Raw genomic sequence first — 13,659 nt, 5'->3', positions numbered from 1 at the left:
TTATGAAACGCATCATAATGCAAACAATATAATGTTAGTTTTAGATCTACTGGATTATAATGAACTCATCACTAATGAGAGTTACTTGCTTTTCTTAGATTTCTATAAAGCCTTTGATTCACTTGAACAACTTATATTTAAAACTATTGCAAAATATATATATTTTTGGTAGAGTTATTAAAATATTATATTGGAATAATAGTAGTTCTATTAAATAAAAATGTGGAACTTTACCAAGATTCAATGTATCGTGCGATATAAGTCCTATATCCCCAATTTTTGGCTCCTCAGATTTCCAATAGTATTTTACAGGGTGTGACAATCGACAAATTATTATTAGCCAGCTGACCGATGACACCACATTGTTTTTGAATGATGCTTCCCAAATCCCTGTTGCTTTAAGATTGATTAACAGGCTTCAGGTCTCTACTTAAATGTTAATAAATGTGAACTAATGTCCTTTAAAAGTGTGATGTTCCCTCTATATGTAACTATCCAGTGAAAGATCAAATTACATACGGATTAATAATTAATAAACACCTACAACTACAAGGTGTAGATTCAATTTTGACCCCCTTATAAAGAAAACCCAAAAGAAGTTAAACTCGTCAATTAAATGAAGCTGAAGGTTTGTCCAGACTCACTTGCGCATCTCTCTCCTTGGAGGTTGATAACGGGGTGTTCAAATTTTGTAAAAATGTTATACCATTTTGTTTGGAAAAATAAAACCCACTTTATTAATAAGTATGTGATGATGAAGCCATAAGCAGGTGGGACTTCATTATTTTGAACTTTAAATGATACTTTTTAAATGAACTGTCTCGAGCACTTTTTTAATAACTCACTTTGAAACATTATCCCTAATTATATTTTTTCTAAAGTTGATGGCTTGAATATTCTTTTACTTTGTAATTATGATGTCACAAAGATCCCAAATAAATTGTCCAATTTTCATTAGCAGATGTTTTTGGCTTTGTCCCTGATATACAAACACAACAGAAATTACATTAGGAATAATAAGAACATTCTCTACAAAAATAAATCACTCTTTTTTTGATAATTGGTTTAACAACAATCTTATTTTAGTTGGGAAACAATTTAACCCACGTGGTAAACATTATAGCTACACAGATTTATTTTACAGAAGTACAAAATTAATATAACTGCTAAAGAATATAAATTGTTTTCGATGCAGTTCCATTACATTACATTATTTGAATTTATCTGACAATATATGTTAAACTGCAGTTTAATAATGGTAAAATTAAGCTCTTTTCCAGAGAGAGTTTCTTACATAATACCTTACTGGAATAACATAGATTGTGTTTTGGGATCTAGTATGGACCTTGCCCCAAAAGTATCTGCTTGCAAATAAAATAAATATTGTTTAAATTGATTCATGGGTTCATCCCAACTAAAGATTTTCTGAAGCGATATAAATCAGACAGTGATGTAAATTGCTCTTTCTGTCAATCCTCGGTGGAAAACATTCAGATGACTGTCTGATTGTTTACATCTTTCTTTAACCTTTTTACTTTATTTATTGTGTTTTTGTAGGTTGGAACAAATTTAGTGGAGTATCTCCTTCAGACTGAGATGTCTCGGATTTATTTCCCTTCATCCTAAACTCAACAAGACAAGCCTGCACACAGATCATTTTAATGCTTATTTTGATTTAATTTGATAGATTTGATTAAATCCTTACATAAAGAGTTTTCTAGTAATAGATGCTAGAATTATAAGTAACATTTAAATAGAGTTTAAAATACTCTCATCATTTACTCGCCCTCATGCCATCCCAGATGTGTGACTTTCTTTCTTCTGCAGAACACAACAAATGTTTTTGGAAGAATATTTCAGCTCTGTTGGTCCATACAATGCAAGTGAATGGTGACCAAAACCTCAAAGCTCCAAACGGCACATAAATGCAGCATAAAAGTAATCCATATGATTCCAGTGGTTTAATCCATGTCTTCTGAAGTGATATGTTCAGTGTGAGTGAGAAACAGATCAATATTTATGTCCTTTTTATTTACCATAAATCTTCACTTTAGCATCTGAAAGTCACATGTGGTGCCTGTTTGTTTTACTTTCAGATGTGAAAGTGGAGATTTATGGTGAAAAAGGACTTAAATATTGATCTCTTTCTCACCCACATCATATCACTTCAGAAGACCTGGATTAAACCACTGGAGTTGTGTGGATTACTTTAATGCTTAATTTATCTGCTTTTTGGAGCGTCACATTTCTGGCCATTATTCACTTGATTTAAATGAAACAGCTGAAATATTCTGAACAAAATAAAATAATTTTAGAAGCAGAAAGTTATTCACATCTGGGATGTTTCATGTTTTTATTGCCTACTGTATTTAACATGAATTATAAATCTTGCTTTATTGTTCTAGATGCTGTTTATTAAAACGTTTGTAAAATTAGTTTAATTGTACTTATTACATGTATTTATATTAATCCAAAATAAAGGAGCTAACATGTTTACACATTTGTTCGTGGTGTGGTTTATTTTACAATGTTTAGGATAAAACAATCTGAAAATATTAACCCACTTATGAGATCAAAAAATGAACCATTATTTGGGTTTAATAACCCATTAGCGGTGTTAGTTTAGCCCAACATGTGTTCTGTCCCATATTTAAACTGTTCAGATGATCAATAATAAAATTACACACTTAATTCTGCAAAGGTCCCTGATATGTGTGCAGAAATAACGCCGTGTTTTTGAGACTTGATTGAGATTTGTATCACAATCTATTTATCGAACTAATCTAAAAGTATTTGCTTTGATATTTGGGTGTATTTTTGGTTTGATAGTTTTGTTGGTAATGCTGCTGCAACATGCAGTTCTCTTCTCCATAGGAGTCAATATAATTTAGCCTTCTGTTATTTAATATCATACTTAATTCATATATGCAGACGAGTTTGTGACATTCAGTTTGTTAATTATCTGTTGATGTCAGTGTTTTTCTCTACATTAAAGGGGTCATGACATGCCTTTATAAAATTATGAGGTTCACTCATTATATTAATAAAATTATATATTTTATAATAATATAAGGGGGTTTTGTTTGCACAAAAAACATTCATATATTGGTAAAACATAATTTCCCACCCTAATTTTGACCCTCTGTCAGAAACGCTCAATTTTGATGCTTCTCCTTTAAGACTTGACAGTAAACGCCCACTGTTGTGATTTTGATCTTTTGAGATGATTCAGTAAGTAACTTTTCGAGTCGGTTCACAGAATCGAACTGAATCGACATTTAGTTTCAAGTTAATAATGCAAGATGCACATCTGAATGACTTGTTCTGGCAACGCAGCACGTCGAACTGTCAACTCAAAAAGAACCGAATGGGCCGGTCCCATGAACTGTCGAAGTTTGTAGAGGAGTAACGAGGACTTACTGTGTGTTGAAGTTAGTTGCAGTAGTAACTTGTGTAGCTAACTGTGATGGATATTTAAAAGAATCTGAATTTCATTAACTTACGGTTTACTTATGTATCAGCAACAACACACTAAAATTAAACTCAGTTAGAAATGAACGAGTTGGTCTCATACAGGTTAGGTGACTCTCATGAGTTAATATACTGGATTGAACCAAAGAACCTGTTTGAAATGTACGACTCAAACCTACACACTGAATTGAAAGTGTCCGACTCAAAAAGAACCGAATGGGCCGGTCCCACTAACTGTCGAAGTTTGCTTTACATTATTAATAATATATTTGTTTTCTATCAGTGTTTGTTTTTAATACTTTATTTTGTAGCTAACTGTGATGGACATTTTTAAGAAATCTGAATTTCTTTATCTTATGTATCAGCAACAACATACTAAAACGACGCTAAACGCAGACGACTGAATCCTGAGACCGAGTTTGATTTGAACTAGTTGGACTCTACAGACTAGTCGGCTCTTACGATTTATTAGACCAATTATTGAACCCAAGAATCCATTTGAAATGAACAAATCAAAACTACAGGAAGAAACGAAAGTCAGATTTGCAGTCATGTCCGACTCAGAAAGAACCGAATGATTTATCTGTTTTGCACAGATAAATAAGCCGGACGGTTGCAGGTGTTTATTGGGGTGTTTTGTTTCTACTGTCAGTGAAAATGACCCAACAGGCTCAAAACTGCATTTGGGTACAAAATAACCCCAGATATTTTAAGATTTAGTTTTAGTCATTGACAAGATTTGTTTGATTGTTTATTTTCTAAAATAAGTTTTTAAATGTTTCTGTTTGTTCTTCAGGTGTGTTTGGTGTTGATGCAGATGGATTGAAGTCAGTGTCGGTGATGGAGGGAGATTCTGTCACTCTTCACACTGATCTTACTGAAATACAGAGAGATGATCACATACTGTGGATGTTTGAATCTCAAGAGACTCGTATAGCTCAAATTATTAAACGGGTCAACTCGAGCTCTATATATGATGGTGATGATGGAAGATTCAAAGACAAACTGCAGTTGGATGATCAGACTGGATCTCTCACCATCAGAAACATCAGAATCAAACACTCTGGACTTTATAAACTACAGATCATCAGTAACAGAGGAAACTCATACAAGAGATTCAATGTTACTGTATACGGTGAGTTCTCAGTCCTACGGAGTCTCAGTCCTGCACAGTTGAGTTGTCTCATTAATCCGACTCTCTCTTCAGTTCATTAATGAGCTAATAAGTCAATTCATGGAGCGATATGTCATTATATAAATAATGCAAAATATGAATGAATTATCTGGGAGTAGCCTAATGTAATGGCATCACTCTTCACTGAATTCCCCGCCAGGACGATGTTGTGTGGGACACATGAGAAAGAGCCTCAATGTAGGTTAAAAACAGCAGACAAGAAAGATCTCCATTAGTGGAGTCCTATAGTGGAATAAACTAGGATGAACCAAGACTTTCATAATTGAGAATATATACAATACAGACGGTCAGGGTGAATCAAGCAAATGAGGTTCCCCTTCTGTCATCCAACGTGGAGATGGTGTTCGTGGATGGTTCATGTCCTCATTGTGAGAGTATGACCATGGCTACATTGCGGTCGTGGCTTTCCTTAGTCAGAGGGAAAGCCACCCCAATGGCTTCCCGACTTGGTCCATCTACCTACGGTATGAGGCAGAGTCTGTTAGCACTGGGGCGATCTGGGGACTTCAATGGGAGATTCTCTGCCGGGAAACCCCCCACGGACCTCCCATTCCCCAGCATGCTCATACGCCCCGGTTGAGTTCTGGGATGAGACCGCCGGCCCGTCTCACGGAGGGTTAGTGGACGGACGCCTCCAAGTGTGGCTGTGGCGCTGTGTGCAACGTGTGTCCTTAGACTGGCCCGCGACTGTGTTGGCACATCAACTGCCTCGAGTTGCTACCGGTATTACTTGCCCTGTGGAGGCTATTGCCATTGATCCTTGGCAAGCATGTGTAGGTCCGGATGGACAACACAGCGACGATTGTGTACATCAACCGTCAAGATGGCCTACGTGCTCGTCGAATGTCTAAACTTGCCTACTGTCTCCTCCTCTGGAGTCAGCAGCAATTCAAGTCGTTGCGAGCCACTCATATCCCAGGCCAGCTCAACAGCTGATTTTGAGTCCATTCGGTCAAGCGCAGTTAGACCTGTTTGCTTCCTGGGTATCTTCCCTCTGCCTGCTCTGGTGCTTTCTGACCGAGGCTCCCCTCGGCACAGACGCACTTATTGGCCCAACCAGACTTGGTACTCCGACCCATCCTTCTCTGTCAGCGAACTGTGCCTGGAGTTCAGTCCGGGGTTACTCTCATGTCATCCTGAGACCCAGTCTTGGCGTTGCTGTGGCCGGTGCGTGCTTTGCGCATCTACTTAGACTGCACGAAGAGCTTTAGAAGCTCCAAGCAGCTCTTTGTCTGCTTTGGTGGACAGCGGAATGAAACCGCTGTCTCCAAACAGAGGATCGTCCACTGGGTCATTGACGCCATCGTTATGACATACCACACCCAAGAGGTGCCACCCCTGCAGGGCTGCGCGCCCATTCCACCTGGGATCTGACCTACGGCGCCTCTTTAGCAGATATCTGCAGAGAAGCAGGCTGGGTAACTCCTATCACCTTTGCGAGGTTCTACAACCTCCAGGTTGAGCCGGTTTCATCCCGTCTTCCTTGGGCAGAGGCCTCTTTGTCACCATGTTTATAGTAACTATTCCCCCCCTTCGGGTAGGATCTACCATGGGTCCCTTCCACATGACGTGCTTCCGACTGAACTCTGTTAGACCATGTGTCTTATTCCCACTTTATAGCCCCCCTCTCCAGGGCAGGGTGTGGTCTCTGCGGTGTCGCCCTCTATAGAGGGACACCCCCTGATGTGGACCTTATATGGCATCCAGCTGAACTACTTAATTCCTTTTGGGTAGAAAAAATAGAAGAGGCCACGGCTGGGTCAGCCTGGTCTTATTTTTTGAGCAGTCGGCTTGTCCCCGAGGTGCAGTGGACCGTTTGATGCCTACAATTGCATTGGGGGTAGTTGCGTGTTGGCCTGGTGCACTGGCTACGAGAGTTCTGCCCGTCTCGCACCACCAGTCAGTTCAGTTGTTGTAGCGTATTTCATAGGGACCCCTAGTGTCAGTACATCGACACAACGTCAAGTGAGTAACAGAAAGAGAAAGTCTTGGTTACTAACTTAACCTCCGTTCCCTGATGGAGGGAGTGAGATGTTGTGTCCCTCCTGCCACAACACTGAACTACCCGCTGAAATGGCCTTGTCTTGGCTCCTCAGAGCAAAACCTGAATGTGGCTTGCATTTCCAGCTCCTTATATACCGTATGTCCAGGGGAATGCAAATTCCACTCACCAATTTTCATTGGCCTTTTCTCAAAGATCAGAGATGTCTGGGGCTCCCAGGAGCGACCCCTAGTGTCACTACATGGATACAACATCTCGTTCCCTCCATCAGGGAATGGAGGTTACATTAGTAATCAAGACGTTTTCTTTCTGATCACTGAACTGCTATTGCTCCCCCTGCGGGTCACAGTGTAAAATACAAAAACACCACTGACTAGTCACTAGAAATGTATTTACTAATAGAGATAATAAAGGGATAGTTCATACCAAAATGAAATGTTGAAATTTTTTCTCATTGTTTTCCAGCTCCTCTGCCTGTTCCTGTCATTATCAATAACTCTTCAATCTGTTCATCATCATCAGGAAGATCATTAAGCCCAAAATGTTTCTTTCAATGTTCAGTAATGACAGTGACACATGTGACTCTCTCCTGGTACAAAGGAAACAGTTTATTGTCCTCCATCAGTGTGTCTGATCTCAACAGCAGTCTCTCTCTACCTCTGGAGGTGGAATATCAGGAGAACAACACCTACAGCTGTGTGATCAACAATCCCATCAGAAACCAGACTAAACATCTCAACATCACTGAAGTCTGTCAGATGTGTTCAGGTGTGTCAGTGGTGATATTAGAGTCTCTTGGTCTGTCTTGATTATTAATACTGCAGGACATCAGAAACATTGTGCAGGTTTATCTTAATGAGCTGTAACTCGTCATTTGTTTTAGAAGTTGGTCAAATATATTTTCAAAAAGAACTCTAGAACACAGTTTTAGTAGTTTTTTGGGAATATTCCTGCACTGTGTCTTGTTTGACTCTTAGATCAAACACTCTCTGAGCAAAGGCAGATCTGAGATTCCCCAAAGATGATTTCAGTGGTTAAATGTTTTAAATGTTAGTTTGTTCATATTTTCTCTCTCTGATCTGCTGATGTTAGTATATTGAATGGACTCATTTGCACTAATGACTGTTTTCTGTTTGTCCATTACAGATCAGACACGTTCATATCTCATACCAATGATAGTTGCTGGAGTTGTGGTGCTCATAATTGCAGTTTGTGGAGTGATTTACAGGCACAACAGAGATCGTAAACAAGCAAGTCAAGAGGGCAAGTATTATTACAACCAAACGAATCTTTTATTGTTTTACAAAAACTGCCATAATATAATATCAAATCTCATCAATGATTTTTATAGTTAACTTATATTATATAAACTTATTTTTCAAACAGTCCATTCTCATGAAGATGAGATACATTATGCTCAACCAAACCTTTGTGCACATTATGTTCACAATACGGTAAGAAACCGGTTTGCTGTGTGCACAGTGTCTGTCTGTCTGTCTGTCTGTCTGTTTAAAGTTCAGCGTCAGTAGAGAAATAATATTTGTGTGTCTGCTTGTATTGATGCATTCAGTGTGTGCTTCCATCATTCATGCATCAGGAAAATAATTCTCTTTTTGAAAGAATCAACCTTTACAGACCGCGTCATCACGTCCATCTCTGAACAGTAGCACAATCAAACGTCCTTCTATCAATGGCCGATCAGTGTTGATAAATCAATTAAACTCACTGAGATGCGCTTGACAATAAACTTCAACAGTTTAAACAGTTTATCTTGACACAGCAGCACTTTATTATGTGTCATCTTTTATTTTAATGAACTTGTAACGTTGTTTTCACTATTGCATCGTGTTAATCTCCCATTTATATTAATATTAATATCGCTGGAGACACTTTATCATCTCTATTATTGACACATTCATTACATTCAAACTTTATGACTTGAATTCATTTTACTGTGCAGATCTTGTCATCAGTAAACACTTCCTGAATCATCACATGAGGATATTACTCATGTTTAAAGTTATTTAACTCGTTATTTTCAGTAATCGGACTCGAAAACTCAAGACATGAAGACAATTCAATCATACTTTTGCTCATATTTTGTGATATAAACTCCTTCTAATGCTCTTTAATGTGCTATATGTACTCTTGTTTATATATTTTCTAAAATAAACATAGTTTTACTCTCTGAAGTGCTGCATAATACTATAGATACACCCCATTAAAATAACATCTATCAATAAATGTACAATATCAGTCATATAGAAGGCATCTTAATGTTTCATCATTCTGAGTAATGGAAATGTAATGATTTAAAGGTGAATCGTCTCTTCAGATTTAGTATTTGAGATGAATTGTACATAAATAGACCATAATAATTCCACACTCCTGTTGATTAATGCTACATCTCGAAGATTACGTTTTGTGAACACGGAAATGTGATAAAGGTCATTTGGATATTTGACATAAGTATCTATTTATTCTTGCTTGTTTCCGACGACAGCCTGAGCAAATATTCTGTATAATTATTGCTTCTGACTTTTAAACAAATGAGTTTATGGTATTAGTGGTGAAGAAAAGAAATATAGAAATAAACTAAAGGGAAAAAGTCCACCCAAAAATGAGCTCACCCTCATGTTGCTCCAACTTGTTCCAGCTTGTCCTCCACTTTATTTCTTTTGTGAAACACTAAAGTAGGAATAATAAAGGAATTCTGCTTCCTGGTTTCAATTCAATGATAGTTGATGAAGCTTTAAGGATCCAAAAGTGTCAAAAGTAATCCATGCAGCTTGTGCGTCATATTCCAAGTCTTCTGAAGATATACGATATGTTTTAGTGAAGAAAAAGCCGAATTTTAAGTTGTTTTACAGTGAAAATCTTGAGTGAAAAGCAAAAGTGTTGTTTTAGTTTCACTTTTCACTCATGAACATGCAAAGTAGAGCAATGGAGATTTTCACTTACGGATGTCAAAAGTAAACGTACTGTGGTATCAAGACAAAAATAAAATAAAAGTAACAATACCCGTCTTCAAATCAGTAGCATGAGTACCGACTCAATTTGGTATCCGCTCCGTGTTTGACCAAGAGGCACCTTCATTCGGACACTCGTATTTGCATGTCCGTGACGAGCTCACACGGGAATCCGGTTATACAAGTTTAAATGCCAGTCATGGTTAAAATATCTGTTGTGTGTGGGATTAAATTAAACACAGTCTGTTGTCTGTTGTCAATGGATACCAGCAGGATAAATATTGGATCAGTGCTTTAGGTCTTACAGTGGAAATGTGCAGACAATAGCTTAAAGACTCAAACTACTCTCAATCGCTGCTCTTTATTTTTGCTCTTTAAAACTGAAGTCTGAAACTTTTTAATATTAAACTACTTTTTCCTATCACAGATTAATACAGAGACAACTAGAATTCGTCGAAGTTGATGTAATCATTGTAAGATAAAGACTTACTCAGTGGTGCCCCGCCTGACACAACCAATGGCGTGAGATTGGGGCGGGATTATCTGTTTGTTCAAGCGCCCCACCCGACACAAGCAATGGCGTGCGATTGGGGCGGGATTATCTGTTTGTTCAAGCGCCCCACCCGACACAAGCAATGGCGTGAGTTTGGGGCGGGATTATCTGTTTGTTCAAGCGCCCCACCCGACACAACCAATGGCGTGAGATTGGGGCGGGATTATCTGTTTGTTCAAGTGCCCCGCCCGAAACATCCAATGGCGTGAGTTTGGGGCGGGATTATCTGTTTGTTCAATCAATGTTTATTATTGCAGTTCCGTTTGGGGACTGAAGTGACACAGAAATTACACACTTCAGCTTTAAACTTAAAACTCTTTAAACGTACAACTTGTGCACTTATTTGAAAGAATACTTGAAAGGTGCATGCTTTTGTTTGTTTACTTTGCTAGTGTATATATATATATATATATATATATATATATATATATATATATATATATATCGTATATTAATACATTTATTTATTTTTTTTTTCTCCCAATTTGGAACGCCCAATTCCCAGTGTGCTGTAAGTCCTCGTGGTGGCGTAGTGACTCGCCTCAACTCCGCGTCTGAGATAGTCGATCCGCGCATCTTATCATGTGGCTTGTTGAGCGCGTTACCATGGAGACATGGTAGAAAGTACCTCTAGAAAGTGTCATAAATGTCAACTTATTTGAGTATTTTTGTCATTTTCCTGTCGGCTACTGTTGCAGTTACATTAAACACCTGTTGTTTACAGTCTCTAAAGAAAAGCATGATGACATATAAATAAAGACATTTTCCCTCATATTGTTTAATGTCACTGTTTATATATTTACTCCCAGATCTGCAGTTGATAGCGACAAGGAGTTACCCGTTCATTTTCTCCATAAAGGAATTGATTTTTAACAATAACTAATAATCCTTTAAAGACAGACCTACTGTGAGCTCCGAAGTTGTTCACCTATGGTTTATGCTTCTGTTGAAGTCCATATTATTTACATTTTAAAGAAAATCAATTAGCTTTTTTTTTTTTGGCAAAGTGCAACAAAAGAGCTCTGCAGCGACCGCACGCTCCCATGACGCAAATGAGTGTCTCTCACGACACACTTACACTGATTATATATGTGGAAAGGAGGCGACGAGAACCGGCTTGACAACATGAATAATATTTTAATTATAAACTTAAACAAAAGACAAACACACACATGACGGACATGTCCGTAAACAATCTCTCTCTCCTGCACAATCCTCCGCAGTCGGCCTTTATCCCTCTCGGAGGTTTGATTAGCCTGATACGGGACCGGGTGTGTATGATCACGACCCGGCCCCACCCTCCGCCCTGCCACACATATATTTGTATATATCTGAATATTTTGAGATACACTTTTAAATATATTGATTCAATACTTACTGTATAATCAAAAACTTAATAATAAAAATAACTATTTTTTTTGTATTCTTCATTTAATCATTTTAATTTGATTATATAATTTCCAATGTTTCATGGGATGATTGTCCATTCCCTCATTAAGTTCGCAGTCTTGTACCTTTTGTCTTTTTGTCCGATTTTTCAAATAACTTTTTGCTTAAAATAAATTTTTGTGATGTTGTTTTTCACCTCAGGACTGACTGGTTTGGTTTATGATTTATAAAATATAGGTTTGATTAAATCAGGTGAGCTACCAAGTAAGCCAATAACATGGTTATAAATGTGTATGTAGGTGGATCTTTAATGCAAGTGTTAAAATGTTCGTTTTTCAAGTCATGTATTAAAGTAAAATAGTTTTATATCATAACATAGCGGAGGGTGAGTAATACAGTGAAAAGTTATCAAATCAAAATCAGCAATTATACTTGTGATTTGTGTGACCGTGATTAAACCACACAGTTGTAGCGCCTCTAGTGTTCATTTCTCCAGGAAACTGCTGCGACACGTAAAGCGGCACATATAAGTCAGTGTGCAGAAATGTATATAGAGTAACGTTCATTCTATGAGACCCGGTTGGAAATCTTTCTGTTCTACCTGCTGCTTTACTGTATGTCTGAAATGCTACGTGCCCTTTTCTTTGCATAGTGTGCATCTACTGACATGATCACGCATGTTTGCGCATGCAGATTACATCACTACATGGCCAAAGTCAGACACCATTACACAATATCTGTGCTCAACATTACTAATGCTCTTGTGTCTCAATACAAGTCTCAGCTGATGGGTTCAACATCTAGAGAAAAACAGATGAGTGGAAGCTGTTTGGGGGACAAACTTCCTAGTAGTGTAATTATTTGAAAATGAAATGCTCAAGCACATTAGGGGTGTTTGGGTGTCCACATACTTGACCATATACTGCATTTGTTAAATTGACTAGATTAGGGATGCACAGATACTGGTATCGCAACATCCCTAGACTAGATGTAGAAATTATGATGAATCCACTGAAAGATCTTCAGCTCAAATTTTACATGATTTTGACAATTGTGTTGGCGGGACGGATGGAGATTTTATTGGAGCTAAACATCTGACACTAAACTTTAAGGATCTTTTTGTGGTTAATTTGCACTTTGGTGCCATTTTTATTTCCTGAAATATTTTTCTCCGGCTTGCAGCTTTGAATAGAGGATCTGGAGCTTCAATACAGTTCCTGTCTGTTTCTCTCCATCTGTAATTGTTTCTGTTTTCTTACAGGAAACTAATGGAGCAGATCTCACCGAATACTCGAGTGTTAAGACAAGCTAAGGCCACATCAACTCGACTTTGCAGGATTTAATTAGTGGCCGACCCGCTCTACCAACTGAGCCACAGCCGCCCCACATGTCATATCTGCCTACAAAACATGCATCGGTGTTTCTTTACACTTTCGTATTTCAAAGCAAATAGTTAACAAGACACAGAATCAGTTTTACAACACAAGAACTGCACTGGGTGTCTAGATTTGTCGTTTTTAAGTATTTGAGTTATTAAGTTTTGTCTCTGTATCCTCAATTGTTTCTGTTATTTACTGACTATTTTATTATTGTTTGATGTTGCTTTGACATGTAAGTGAATCACATTTTAATAGACTTTGTGGAGTAGAACTTTTTTTATACTGTTTTTATACTGTTATTAACCAAATAAATCTCTGTTATACGAAGAAGCCCTGGTTTCAATCCAGTACTCTTTCTTAATACCAGTTACTTTTCTCTAATGTCAGAACATGTTCACACACATTTGGACCCAAAGGTGGGAAAACTGGAATGTTCCAGCCCCCATTTTCATTCTTTGCTAATGACATTTGCATTTCATGCTGGAAACATGCATTACAGTATATTAGATTATAATATATCAACACCATCAATTGACGAACATCCACTCATTATTGAATTACTGTCATGTCATCGTAAACTCAAATTACTTTCTCTCTTTTATGGAAAACAAAGATATTTTGAAGAATGTCTGAGGTGTTTTTGTCAGTTCAATGCAAGTTAATATAATCCAAAACTTTAATGCTCCAAAATGGACATAAAG

General features: G+C 37.6%; 1 protein-coding gene across 1 annotated transcript in view; it reads left to right on the top strand.

The window, feature by feature from the left end:
• LOC127639484 (SLAM family member 5-like) overlaps nt 1-13,659 on the top strand; it is a 31,741-nt gene that overhangs the window by 7,296 nt on the left and 10,786 nt on the right. The window contains exons 2-4 of the mRNA XM_052121535.1: nt 4,268-4,606; nt 7,134-7,436; nt 7,815-7,931. Coding sequence (XP_051977495.1) covers nt 4,268-4,606; nt 7,134-7,436; nt 7,815-7,931 — 759 coding nt within the window. The remainder of the gene's footprint in view (nt 1-4,267; nt 4,607-7,133; nt 7,437-7,814; nt 7,932-13,659) is intronic.

Source organism: Xyrauchen texanus, chromosome 48 (genome assembly GCF_025860055.1).
Source record: "Xyrauchen texanus isolate HMW12.3.18 chromosome 48, RBS_HiC_50CHRs, whole genome shotgun sequence".
Lineage (NCBI taxonomy): Eukaryota > Metazoa > Chordata > Actinopteri > Cypriniformes > Catostomidae > Xyrauchen > Xyrauchen texanus.
The sequence above is the reverse complement of the archived record's forward strand: the minus strand, read 5'-3'. Positions and strand labels throughout refer to the sequence as shown.